General features: G+C 40.2%; 2 protein-coding genes across 4 annotated transcripts; both read left to right on the plus strand.

Moving 5' to 3' along the window:
• Positions 1–1,241: 1,241 nt before the first annotated feature.
• LOC102223806 (GLIPR1-like protein 1) lies at positions 1,242–5,027 on the plus strand. Its single transcript, XM_023349938.1, has 7 exons — positions 1,242–1,325; positions 1,404–1,587; positions 2,762–3,010; positions 3,269–3,378; positions 3,625–3,710; positions 3,835–3,861; positions 3,958–5,027. The coding sequence occupies exons 1-7, from the start codon at positions 1,288–1,290 to the stop codon at positions 4,143–4,145; spliced, it is 882 nt and encodes a 293-aa protein (XP_023205706.1). The 5' UTR covers positions 1,242–1,287; the 3' UTR covers positions 4,146–5,027.
• Positions 5,028–6,476: 1,449 nt separating this feature from the next.
• LOC102223552 (GLIPR1-like protein 1) lies at positions 6,477–12,959 on the plus strand. Of its 3 annotated transcripts, none has more exons than XM_023349940.1 (7): positions 6,477–7,739; positions 10,332–10,515; positions 10,869–11,114; positions 11,826–11,935; positions 12,196–12,281; positions 12,406–12,432; positions 12,529–12,959. In XM_023349940.1, the coding sequence occupies exons 2-7, from the start codon at positions 10,363–10,365 to the stop codon at positions 12,693–12,695; spliced, it is 789 nt and encodes a 262-aa protein (XP_023205708.1). In that variant the 5' UTR covers positions 6,477–7,739; positions 10,332–10,362; the 3' UTR covers positions 12,696–12,959. The 3 variants fall into 3 exon arrangements, with proteins under 3 accessions (XP_023205708.1, XP_023205709.1, XP_023205707.1); XM_023349941.1 differs by having other exon boundaries at positions 6,477–7,703; XM_023349939.1 differs by having other exon boundaries at positions 6,477–10,515.
• Positions 12,960–12,977: the final 18 nt, after the last annotated feature.

The raw sequence follows: 12,977 nt of genomic DNA on the forward strand, positions 1-12,977 counted from the left end.
CACGAACCGACCGAACCTGTTGGACTTTTATCGGCTCTGTCGTCACAGAGGTTTGGAAAATCGGCCGACAATCTTTAAATCGTGTCCTGTGAACCAGAATTAAAACTCATAAGCTTTACTCATCTCATCGCGACCACTGCCCTAACGCGCTGACTCTGGTCGCTATGGTAACGTTTATATATCCCTTCAAAATAAGATACATATGCGCCACAAAAACGAACATTTTACTTTCGTGAAAATTTTAACTCACGATAACGACTAATGGGAGCCCTGAGCTTGTTTCTCTGCAACGAGACGGTTCCATCTAGAGATGAGAGACAATGACACCAGAAGTGTTGCTTATGCACTGGGTGCTTGTTCTCATTGTCTCATTAACATCCGGTCACCATATCATGCAGAGCTTGGAATGTGGGAATCACCTGCCGGGATAAATCCATTCTCCTGTCTCTTCTCTGGGCCTTTTCCCTTCACAGAAACTTTCCATAGACATCTGATCTGTTTCTCACTCATTTTGCTGTTTGTGGCTCAATGTTGGCGGGCAAGACCGAGAGAATCCGATTAAAGGACTTTCAAAATAAACGATCCTCCAGAATCAAATAATACATAAAACAGAAATATTTAATTATTTCTTGCGCGGCCCAGTACCAATTGGTCCGCGGACCGGGTTGGGGACCACTGAATTAAATAATTATTTCTACATACATTCTAAAATATATGTTATTGCAAAAACAAATCACTTCATAGTGAAATTGTGTGTTTTTGATATTATGACATAGAAATCACTACTTTAAAAAAAAGAAAAAAGAATCAGCTCCACTGAGGGGGCCCCTTAGTTGCCCTGAGTGGCTGCTTAGTTTGCTTATGCTTTGGGACGGCCCTGACATCAACACAGCCACATCTCCAACCGCACAAACCTAACCCACACTGATATACCACATGAACGCAATGGGCATGGCGCAGGAACCGCAGATCTGATCCACGCAAGGCCCAACTGTCGCGCACAGTACGACACACAACAACTTAGCTTTCTTTATGCTTATTAATGGAAGAGTGTGATGCACAGCACAGATGGCAGCTTCAATATAATGTAGTATATTTGAAAACGGTGCTGCATTTTCACACTTTGTTTCACTTTAGAGTTTCAGATATTTCAGCTATTAAGAGGAAATAGAAAAAGAGGAACCTCTATTTCTGTTTCCATTTTTGCAAACTCCCAAGTGGAAAGTTTGGTCTTTTGGCAATCCCTTTAACATTTTATCACATAGCTACTTTTGAAAAAGCTGTTAGATGAGTTTGACGTACTGGAAACATGTAGAAATTGCCCAGTAAGATTTCAAATAAACCACACTACATCCTGTTTCTGAAGAGCAAATCATTTCCTGTGTTCTCCTTCCTCCTTCCAGTTTACAGACGGCGCTTTGCGGAGAACTGAAGATGTTGCTGTGGGTCGTTCTTGTTCTGGATTTGGGGGTTTCTGCCGTGACGCTGCCAGAAATCACGGATGAGAACTTCATCGCCGAGTGCGTGGAGGAGCACAACAAAGCCCGCTCAGCTGTCAGCCCACCTGCAAACGACATGCTGTACATGGTGGGTCCTGCACATCACACTGTGTTTCACTGCCAAGAAAGGAGAACAGACTGGTGGCTTTACAGGATGTCGTTGATTAAACTGAAATTTGGTTGTAATCAAATGGAAAAAAGTGAGAAAACATTGTAGTTTGTTAAGATCCAACAAGTGGGTGAAAAGTATTCTTATCAACACAGAGTCAGCTGTAAGTGAATTCACATTGCCTAAATCAGTGGTTCTTAACCTGGGTTCGATGAGTCGGTCTCAGGGGTTCGGCGGAGCCTCTGCCGCGGAGGTAAAGACACACTTGTGTAAATTCGTGATGACTCGCCCCGCTTGGCCATCACTTGCTGCAGAGGATCATGTTACGTTGCTCAGCCAATCAGTGCTGCGGGGAATTTAGTGCGCGCAGTATCAGCGGCTGTCGTAGTTGTACGTCGCGTGGTTTCTTTCTTAATATTTTAATCCATACTAAATATGTCGAGCAAAAAAAAGTAGAAAATGAACAGACTTTGCTCTGAAGACGCACTTGCCAAGGTGAAGCCACGCCTCTCTGAACTGGTCTCCCAAAAACAAACAGCAGAAGTCACACTGATTTGCAGGTATGTCATTTGTGCAATACTTTATTCTGGCCCCCAAAAAAGTATTTTGTGGATTCAAAATGACAAAAAACAAATTAAAATTAAAAAAATTAAGAAATGTTTTTTTTATTTTGTGAAAAAATCCAAATTTATTTTTAATTAGTAATATAGTAAAAACATATTTTTGGGGGCTGAAATTCTTTTATGGGGCCGAAATATTTTTGGGGGGCCAGAATAAAGTAACACTGTAACTTGCTGTGAGTTCATGGTTTTGTTCTTTGAGCAAAGTGATGTTCATGCATTGCTCATTTTGTGCACCAGCAAAAAAACATACATACAGTATGTCTTGAATTTGGAAAAAAAAATTATTTTATTTATCACTAAAGAAGGGATCGGTGAATGCGCATATGAAACTGATGGGTTCGGTACCTCATTAAAAGGTTAAGAACCACTGGCCTAAATCAATGAAACCACCAGTTTGGTTTCTAAGCATCACCTAGAATCAGTTCTGTTCACCATCATTTTTATAACTTCCTGTGTGACGCTTAAAAGTAACCGAAGTAAAAATAATGTGTTGTTGCACTTTGTTTGCATGTGTGCATGATGTCATAAAGTCATGGGATGAGGCGTTGGCCATTACTGCCAGAGCGTGGGCAAAACATTGTCATTTTATGCACAACGTCCACCTCAGGGAGGACGGCCGCATGCACCCCACGTTTACCTCTGTGGGAGAGAACATCTGGACGGGCTACCCGCCGAATACGTTCAGCGTAAAGAATGCCATTCAAAAGTGGGTGGATGAAGTCAAGCATTACAGCTACAAGGAAAACAGATGCACAGATGTCTGTGGCCACTACACACAGGTATGTGCACAGAGATCTCTCTTCTACAGATGAAACTGTGCTCTGTATGAAAATCACACACCCTTATTTACTTAGTGTCAGACATGAACACTGAACTTTTGCTGTTTAAGATCAGTTGGGATTATAGAAATAATTTCTATTTGCTAAACAGAACAGTGAGAATTGTACACATAAAGTTTACATCTATTAGGATTAATATGCCTTGAGGTTATGTGTTTTATACTATATGAATATATAGTGTCCTTCTTCCTTTCTCAGGTTGTGTGGGCAAAAAGCTACAAGGTTGGCTGCGCTGTAGTGCACTGTCCACAAGGTGTCAAAAACTTTGATCGTCCGGGTGCCATTTTTGTATGCAACTACGCCCCAGGGTAACTTGATCTCTTTCCCTATAGACTTTACATTTGATACATTACAACCTGTGGTATAAACCAGAAGTGGTTTGCTGAAGCAGGAAATGGTTTACCATCAGATGAATCAGCAGCAACCACATTTACTCTATCAGTACAAACAACCAAGCAATGTCTTAAAACCTGTAAATACACTAAAGACAGATGGTAAATAGAGGGAAGGTTTGACTCAAAAGGTTTTGAACCAACTGACGCTTCCTTTTGCAGTGGAAATTTCATCGGACAGCAGCCTTATGCAACTACTGGGGATCCATGCTCCGGATGCAAAGGCGAATGTGACAACAAATTGTGTCGTAAGTATGACATTTCTATGTTTAAAAGTCATGGATACAGCAATGCAAATATTGGACTAAATTTACCAGAACCACATTTCCGAACCAGGAAAACTTTGCTAAAGCATTTTGTGTTTCGCTGCAGGTAATCTACAACGAGATTCCAGAAAAAGTATGTGACTAGGCAGAAAATCCAGAATCCTATGAAAGTTAAAGTGACCAGTTATACTCTGCTGTAAATCTAAAAACAGATGCTTTGGTCTCCTAGGTTACAACTGGGCTCCAGACTGGGACACTGCTTCACCTACAAGCACTGCTGCACCTACAAGCACTTCTGCACCTACAAGCAACACTTTTCTGAATATCCTGATCGTGCGGCCCATCGCCCTCATCTTCACATGCATTGCTGCATACGCAGTCCATTACTTCTACCCCAATCTCTTCTTCTACGAGTAGAGTTTTTGGTCTGAAGAGAGACCAGGGCAGATGGGCAAAAAAACAAAACGATGTAATTCTGAATACCAAAGGGCATCCCACTGGTTAAGAGTTTGCCCTAGACCAGTGGTCAAGGGCCAAAGTCCTGCAACTTTTTTTCTTAAGTTTTGTTTTTGGCTCAGGCAGTCTTTGAGAGTGGTTAGACAGGAGAGTAGGTAATGAAAGTGGGGGAAGACATGTGGCAAAGGTCATCAGGCCAGGACTCAAACCTGTGACGTCTGCTTCAAGGACTAAGTTCTCTATACGTGGGTTGCACTTTGCCAACAGCAGAAGCACAACCTGCAACTTTTAGATGTGTCCCTTGTCCTACACACTTGAGTTAAATGGTGAACATGCTTCACTATCAGTTGAAACTGCTTCACTAGATAATGTTGGAGCTCATTAGCTCCAACATTAGCTAATGAGCTGATGTTGGAGCCAGATGTGCTGAAGTAGAGACGCATCCAAAAGTTGCAGAACACCAACTCTCAACGACTATCCTAGACCTTGGTAACTGTCAGCTTCTGGTGAAAATAATAGTGTAATGTAACATGGATGACAAAAGAACAATTTAACAGTATTCACATCATAAAAGAAACTTTAATTTTATATTTTTGAGTGACCTGGCATCCTCAGTGACACAGTCTAAGCAAAAACAAGAAATTACATCTGTCCAAAACTGTCGAAACAGACAGGAAATGAAGACACCTTACAGAGATAAGAGAAACTAATTACAGGTCATGCAAGTCATGTAAGTTACCAGGTTATCTGGAAGTTAATGATGTATTTAAAGATGCAACAACTCTTGTTTTAGAGGCCTTTTGCCAGAATATTATCTGATTTACACACACCCCCACACATACATACATACATATATATATATATATATATATATATATATATATATATATATATATATATAAATAAAAGTAGAGATTGAAAGAACAAGTGCCATTTTTTGAGAACGGATGTCATTCAGCCAGACGGGGGGTGTTTTATTCTCGGCAGAAAGAGAAAAGCAAAAGGATCTTAGAAAGAAAAGAAAAAAAATTTAAAGGGCTGAAGGGTTTCCCCCAGTGTATCATAAGCCTGGTGGCCCACCATGCTTTACTAGCCCCCACGCCAGGCTATGCGTAGCGTGTTTTTGTTTTTAGAAGAAAAGGAAAAAAAAAAAGCAGATTTTTTTTTTCTTTATAAAAAAAGCCAGATTGCAAGCGTCTCTGTTGCTCTGAGCATTTCACTGGCGGAGCAGATTTATTCCTAAAAGATAAGTTTATATAATTAATGCATTTGAAGCCAGGAAAGCGGAATTGGCGCCCCTTCACGTTGCCTCTGCTCATTGAGTCTGCGCGATCTCTGAAGTTTACCTAAGCGCATCCAGTTTCACTCAAACTGGACACAGGCTGACCAGGTTGATATTTACATCAACCCCCTGTGAGGAATTATGTTTCTTTGGCGAACTCCACATCAAGATAAGAGTCTAAACCGCGCCACGTTAGCTCTGGTTGTGCAGCTTTATGTGAACCGCAGGAATAACTTGTAGTCGTGCTTCCAGAGGTGCACGTTGAGTGAGTGGTGAGAATGATTTATCTTTGTGAACAAAGAATTATGTGTGGCGTTTACATCTCAACTCGCTGCCCAGCATGTGGCTCTGTCTGGGCTGATAAAGTTTATGTACGTGGTCCCTGCTGGTCGGTGCGTTAGTGGTTAACGAACCAGCGCTAACCTCATCATGCAGGTTCAGTCAGGTGAGGAGCTTTCAAGCTCGCCTCGTAGTCACGCATCATTTTGGTTTTATATTTTATTATTATTTCATTGATTCTTTTCCAGGTTACACAAACATTAGACAATATCAAATGCTTTGTCCAATTAGTCAGCCAAAGTTAATGAGTGCGGCCACGCAGGGATCTGAAAAACTTGCCATAAACTCGAGCAACCAAAACAAAAACTCAACAGACAGGAAATAGAAGAGGTACTGAAGTCACATTAGCAGCATTAAGTCAAATCTCCCATTTGTCGCGCATCGCGGTGTATAGTGAAGCGGATTTAAGTCATCATGCAGGGCCGGTCCAAGACTGTATGAAGCCTTGAGCAGAATTTGACTTAGGGGCCCTCTTCCTGTTAAAAACATCAGCATCTCAAACAGCTACTGTGTTAGATTTAATTTGGGTGAGGGGGAGTAGTTTAATTGGCTAACCTAAAATCAATTAGTTATAATTGCAGTTTACCGGTTTATATTTGTGAACAAACAGAGCTCAAACTCAAAGATCAAACTCTCAGCATCAGATTGTAGCTGTGGTAACAAAACAAACTGTGAATATTGCTCTTTGAACTTTTACAAAGTAAACTTGCCAGATGCTTAAAATTTTACTTTTAAATGTTAAGCAATTTGAAATATTTTAATTTATGTATACTGAAACTTAGCAGCATTGATCATCTCAATAAACAAATGTTACATTTTTACATCTGTAGTCTGTGTTAAAATGTTGGCATTTATGGGGTCTTGAAGCACTGGGGAGCTATGGAGCCGCTGACTTTATTAGGATTAAACAAAAGTGCAAATAATTAATATTCATTTTAATCGTATTTTTTTATTTGTTGTTTTTAAGACCAATTATGCGCTTAAATAGCATTTCACTGGAGATGTCTTCCCGTAACATAACTACCCAGTAACATTTTTGCATTTCCCTGTCTACTTAACATCTTTTAATACAAAAACACAGTGGACATCCGGTGGACCCCACCGGTGCCCTGACCACCGGGTTTAGCACGTTTTCAGGGGGAAAACTGCTGATTCATTCATAGGTCTGGATTTCTGGGTTGACTTCTGTCAAAATTACTAGTAACAAGCAGATATTTTTATACCACACTCAGAATTTTTAAAGTTGTACTATCTATGTGCAAATTGTGGCACCACACATACACAAACTCCTCCACATTCAAGTAACTCGGGTAAATGTGCATCCATAGATTTCTTCAAGAGACCATGACATCAACCACAAATTCACTGAAGCAACAGAAAAATTGTGTGCATCAGGCCTCACACCAAATGAGCATCATCTTTTGATGGAGGATTATGAAAAACAATGAGGAACATCACACAAAGAAAATTGCTACAAAGGCAAATAGAGTGAATGCGTAATTAGCCTAAAATATAAATGTGACAAACTTTTAACTAAAGGACGTCCTAATCATACCATTCAAGGATTTCCCTGTCATTTTCTCAAATTAATAACTTTAAACTTAAGAATGAACAGTGGAATCCATTATTGTAGCCTGTGCGAATCCGACAAAGAATTCATTCCTTTTTTTTTTTTTTGTTACACAACTTAATATTTATAAATTTTCATATAACGTTGACAACAATGTAAAAAACAAGGAAGGTATCGACCTATCTCGCCTTCAGATTACAATATGTTTAACTTCCTGTTTGAGTAGAGATGCTTTTGTTTTGAAATGACAACTTCCTGTTCAACGGTTAGCGTAAATTCAGCTTAACGGCAAACGACATACAGAAGTTGTAACGGAGCTTATAAAAAGGTATTTTATTAGCTGCCCCCTTTATAGCGGCTCAAGGTATGTTTATTGACGGAAATAAGTACATATCTGAAATATTGTGTGATTTAAACTGCTTTTGTCGTTATATTCCAAAACTACGAGTTATTTTAGATTAAACGATATTAGCAGGTACAGTTATATTTTTTTTTTAGCTAAGCTGGTTTATTGCCGTTAAACCTAATTATTCATCAGGTTTAACTCTCATGGGTTCAAACGGAAATGAGACGGTGGGGGAGTTGAAAATAGGACGAAAATAAAATAAGATAAACTTCCAGTTGAGCCGAGAGCAGAACAGGGTGAGCGCGACGGAAGAAACCAGCAACGGACAAAAGCAACCGCTCAAACACTGCGGCGGTTGACGCTGATAACTGACAGGGGCGCGTGCAGGACAGCCATTATTGGAGGGCGCGCTCAAAACTCTCACTGCACCTGATCCACACGAACAACAGCCACATTCCCAACACCAACCTAACCTACACATGAACGCGATGCGCATGGCACAGAAACCACCGATCTGATCCATACACACACACATATGCCCGCATAACTTTTTGTCTTTTTATTAACAAATTATAACGACAGGAAAGCAACGCCTACCTGTGTGACAAGGAGAGACGCTGATTCCCAGGCTCATGTGGTTTACTTGAGATTTCCCGGGGAGGATGTGAAGCGACTGCATTTACACTCTGTGACAAACGTTTCGTCTGGATTTAACGGTTTAACTCTCCCAGTGTAGCGTGACCCTGAGGACGAGCGAAGCGGCAGACGATGTCACGGTCTGTCAATGGAGAATCGATGTTGTCCCGTCAGCGGCTCGGTTCCAGAAACTACCAAAAAAAAAACAACATTTAAAAAAAAAAAAAAAGCTCATCAAAGCGTACACATGCAGGATATATATAAAAAAACTCTGTTGGGGTCAGTGCGACTCCTCTCAGAAGTACGTCAAGGTTAAAAGTCCGGTTATTCAATTTTAGCTAGCTTCACGGCATTGTCACGTTTAGCTCACAGAAAGAACGAGCACCAAGCCGCCAAATAAACAAAACAGAACAGTAACATTAAGATTTAAGACGCTCACACATGTGGTGAAAATAAAAAGTACAATACCTACCGTTTTTTTTTTTTACTCTGAGGAAAATCTCAAGGTACGCACAGTGCGTACTGCCGTAAAGCTGCACGCGCCCCTCATTACTAACGTAGAAACTAGGTTAGCTTAATCAGACAAATACGAATCAGCTGGTAGAGAATGCAGGGCAGAAAAAGTGGGGGAAATGATTAATAAACACAGAAAACAAAAGTATCAACAAAGTAAAAGGCCCACCACTAACATACGGGAATATATCAAAATATACAAAGAGAACGTACGTGGTAAGACCCAAACAACAGTAATGAACAACAAACACCCCGTGGGTCATGACATTAAGGCATAGCAATATTAGCATACGTAAATTTCATAATTTTATTAAAGTAATGAAATATATTTTCCTTGTTAAATTAAATTTAGATAGAAAAAAATTACCTTAATCAAACTTCAATGACAAGTGCTTAACCTGTTGCACTGCACACATGCACAAAACCATTCAGGTAATAAAATAATAACGCATCAGATTTTATTCATAATGTCCTTTGTTTGTTGAGACCTCGAAGGGCTACAAAGATTGAGAAATTAAACAAGCAGTTAGAGTGGACAAAAATACATAAATGAATAAAAGAGGTTAAAATGGATGAATAGGATAGGAATAAGGTCTGATTCCTGAGGACCACCACATGTCACTGTCGATTTGATGTCGAGTGACCCATGGAGATGAATTCTGTTTGGTTGTGCGGTAAGATTGGAACCAACAGAGGGCAGTGTCAGTGCTGAAGTGAAGCCTGTTGAGTAAGATGCCATGGTCCACTGTGTCAAACACAGCAGGTAAGTCCAGGAGAGTGAGGGTGGAGGGAGAAACCACACTGAGATTTTTCATGCAGGTTATTGAGTTTTTAGATGATATTGTTGGTGGATTTCAACTGCTTTCTCTAGAACTTTAGATACAAAAAGCAAATTTGGAGATGGGCCTGCCCTGTAGTTGAAAAGGACTTGTTGATCAAGAGTGGGTTTTTGAGGAATGCTCTGATAATGTCTTTCTTTAATTTGGAGGGGACATGACCAAATTGGAAAGACTGGTTTCTAACAGAGATGATTAGGGAGTTAAGGCAGTGATATTGGTTTTTACCAGGTAGGTTGGGAATGGGTTTATGCAAAGCATTCAAATGTTCAGATAATGGGAGCAAAGATTGTACTATAGATTGTAGTGATAGATGACTGACTGACTGCCCCCACTTTTCACACTTTGTTTCACTTTATTGTTTCAGATATTTCAGCTATTAAGAGGATATAGAAAAAGAGGAACCTCTATTTCTGTTTCCATTTTTGCAAATTTCCAAGTGGAAAATTTGGTCTTTTGGCAATCCCTTTAACATTCTACCACGTAGCTACTTTTTAAAAAGCTGTTAGATGAGTTTGACGTTCTAGAAACATGTAGAAATTGCCCAGTAAGATTTCAAATAAACTACTCTACATTCTGTTTTTGAAGAGCGAATCATTTCCTGTGTTCGTGAAACTTCTTGCAGTTTACAGACGGCGCTTTGCGGAGAACTGAAGATGTTGCTGTGGGTCATTCTTGTTCTGGATTTGGGGGTTTCCGCCGTGATGCTGCCGGCAATCACTGATGAGAACTTCATCGCTGAGTGTGTGGAGGAGCACAACAAAGCCCGCTCAGCTGTCAGCCCACCTGCAAACGACATGCTGTACATGGTGGGTCCTGCACATCACACTGTGTTTCACTGCCAAGAAAGGAGAACAGACTGGTGGCTTTACAGGATGTCGTTGATTAAACTGAAATTTGGTTGTAATCAAATGGAAAAAAGTGGAAAAACATTGTAGTTTGTGAAGACCACACAAGTGGGTGAAAAGTATTCTTATCAACACAGAGTCAGCTGTAAGTGAATTCACATTGCCTAAATCAATGAAACCACCAGTTTGGTTTCTAAGCATCACCTAGAATCAGTTCTGTTCACCATCATTTTTATAACTTCCTGTGTGACGCTTAAAAGTAACCGAAGTAAAATAAAAAAATGTGTTGTTTCATTTTGTTTGATGTCATAAAGTCGTGGGATGAGGCGTTGGCTATTTCTGCCAGAGCGTGGGCAAAACATTGCAATGATCGACACAACGTCCACCTCAGGGAGGTCGGCAACATGCACCCCACTTTTACCTCTGTGGGAGAGAACATCTGGACGGGCCCGCTGGATGAGTTCAGCGTAAAGAATGCCATTCAAAAGTGGGTGGATGAAGCCAAGCTATACAGCTACAAGGAAGACAGATGCACAGCTGTTTGTGACCACTACAGACAGGTATGTGCACAGAGATCTCTCTTCTACAGATGAAACTGTGCTCTGTATGAAAATCACATATCCTTATTTACTTAGTGTCGGACATGAACACTGAACTTTTGCTGTTTAAGATCAGTTGGGATTATAGAAATAATTTCTATTTGCTAAACAGAACAGTGAGAATTGTACACACATAAAGTTTACATTTATTAGGATTAATATGCCTTTTTTATGAAACAATTTATGATGTCATGACTTGTAAGTCTCCTGACCATTGCTAAGTCTGAAGGGCAAAGGTTGAAACTTGCAATCTGCAAATACCACGTCAAGTGAACTTGAGGGTTCAAAGGCATTTGAATGTTGCTGCCAGGCAGGGATGCCACTACGTATCTGAGGTGTATACGCACACACTCCAGGTGCAAACCACACACTTGAGACAGGTGTGTGTAAGCCAGTCACATAACCTGAGTCATGCCAGTTCCATTAGGAGGAATGGGCCAAAATCCCTGCAAACTATTGGGAGACAGACGGATGATAAACATTTAACTTTGGAAAAAAGGCAAAAAATGGAAAACCGCACTCTTCTAGAGCTTAGGATAGCGTGGATTATTGCATTCCAAGCTAACCTAAGACAGGAAAAGTTTTGTCATTTTTAATGTCAGACAAAAAACAATAAGGTTATGTGTTTTATACTATATATATGAATATGTAGTGTCCTTCTTCCTTTCTCAGGTTGTGTGGGCACAAAGCTACAAGGTTGGCTGCGCTGTAGTGCACTGTCCACACAGTATCAAAAACTTTGATCGTCCGGGTGCCATTTTTGTATGCAACTACGCCCCAGGGTAACTTGATCTCTTTCACTATAGACTTTACATTTGATACAACACGTTACAATATCATGTGGTATATTGATATACCACATGATATTGTGGTATATCATGTAAACCAGAAGCTTTTTGATGAATCATCAGCAACCACATTTACTCTATCAGTACAAACAACCAAGCAATGTCTTAAAACCTGTAAATACACTAAAGACAGATGGTAAATAGAGGGAAGGTTTGATTGCAAAGGTTTTTGAACCAGACGCTTCCTTTTGTAGTGGAGATATCGATGGAATTCAGCCTTATGCAACTACTGGGGATCCATGCTCTGGATGCAAAGGCGAATGCAACAACAAAATGTGTAGTAAGTATGACATTTCTATGTTTAAAAGTCACGGATACAGCAATGCAAATATTGGACTAAATTTACCAGAACCACATTTCCGAACCAGGAAAACTTTGCTAAACCATTTTGTGTTTCGCTGCAGGTAATCTACAACGAGATTCCAGAAAAAGTATGTGACTAGGCAGAAAATCCAGAATCCTATGAAAGTTAAAGTGACCAGTTGTACTCTGCTGTAAATCTAAAAACAGATGCTTTGGTCTCCTAGACTACAACTGGGCTCCGCGCTGGGACACTGCTTCACCTACAAGCAGTGCTGCACCTTGCAACTCTTTTCTGGATATCCTGATCATGCGGCCCATCACCTTCATCTTGATGTGCAATGCTGCATACGCAGTCCATTACTTCTGGCCCTCTCTCTTGTGCTATGAGTAGTTTTTGGTCTACAGGGAGACCCAGATGGATGGCGTCCCACAATGACCTCCAAATGTTCATCTCTATTATCTCAACCACAAAATGTTACCATAACCTTATATCTGTGATTTTTCTGTGGATGATGCTTGTATGGACAAAATCTACCATACAAAAGCACGTCCAAGTCTTTATTGAACTAAACCTGAATTCCCTTTAACTAACAGTGTTTCTACATTCAGATGTGACAATCAGTTTTCTTCTTAACATTAAAAGCTGCAAAAGGTACAATGGAGTGAGGAATTT

Source organism: Xiphophorus maculatus, chromosome 17, assembly GCF_002775205.1.
Source record: "Xiphophorus maculatus strain JP 163 A chromosome 17, X_maculatus-5.0-male, whole genome shotgun sequence".
Lineage (NCBI taxonomy): Eukaryota > Metazoa > Chordata > Actinopteri > Cyprinodontiformes > Poeciliidae > Xiphophorus > Xiphophorus maculatus.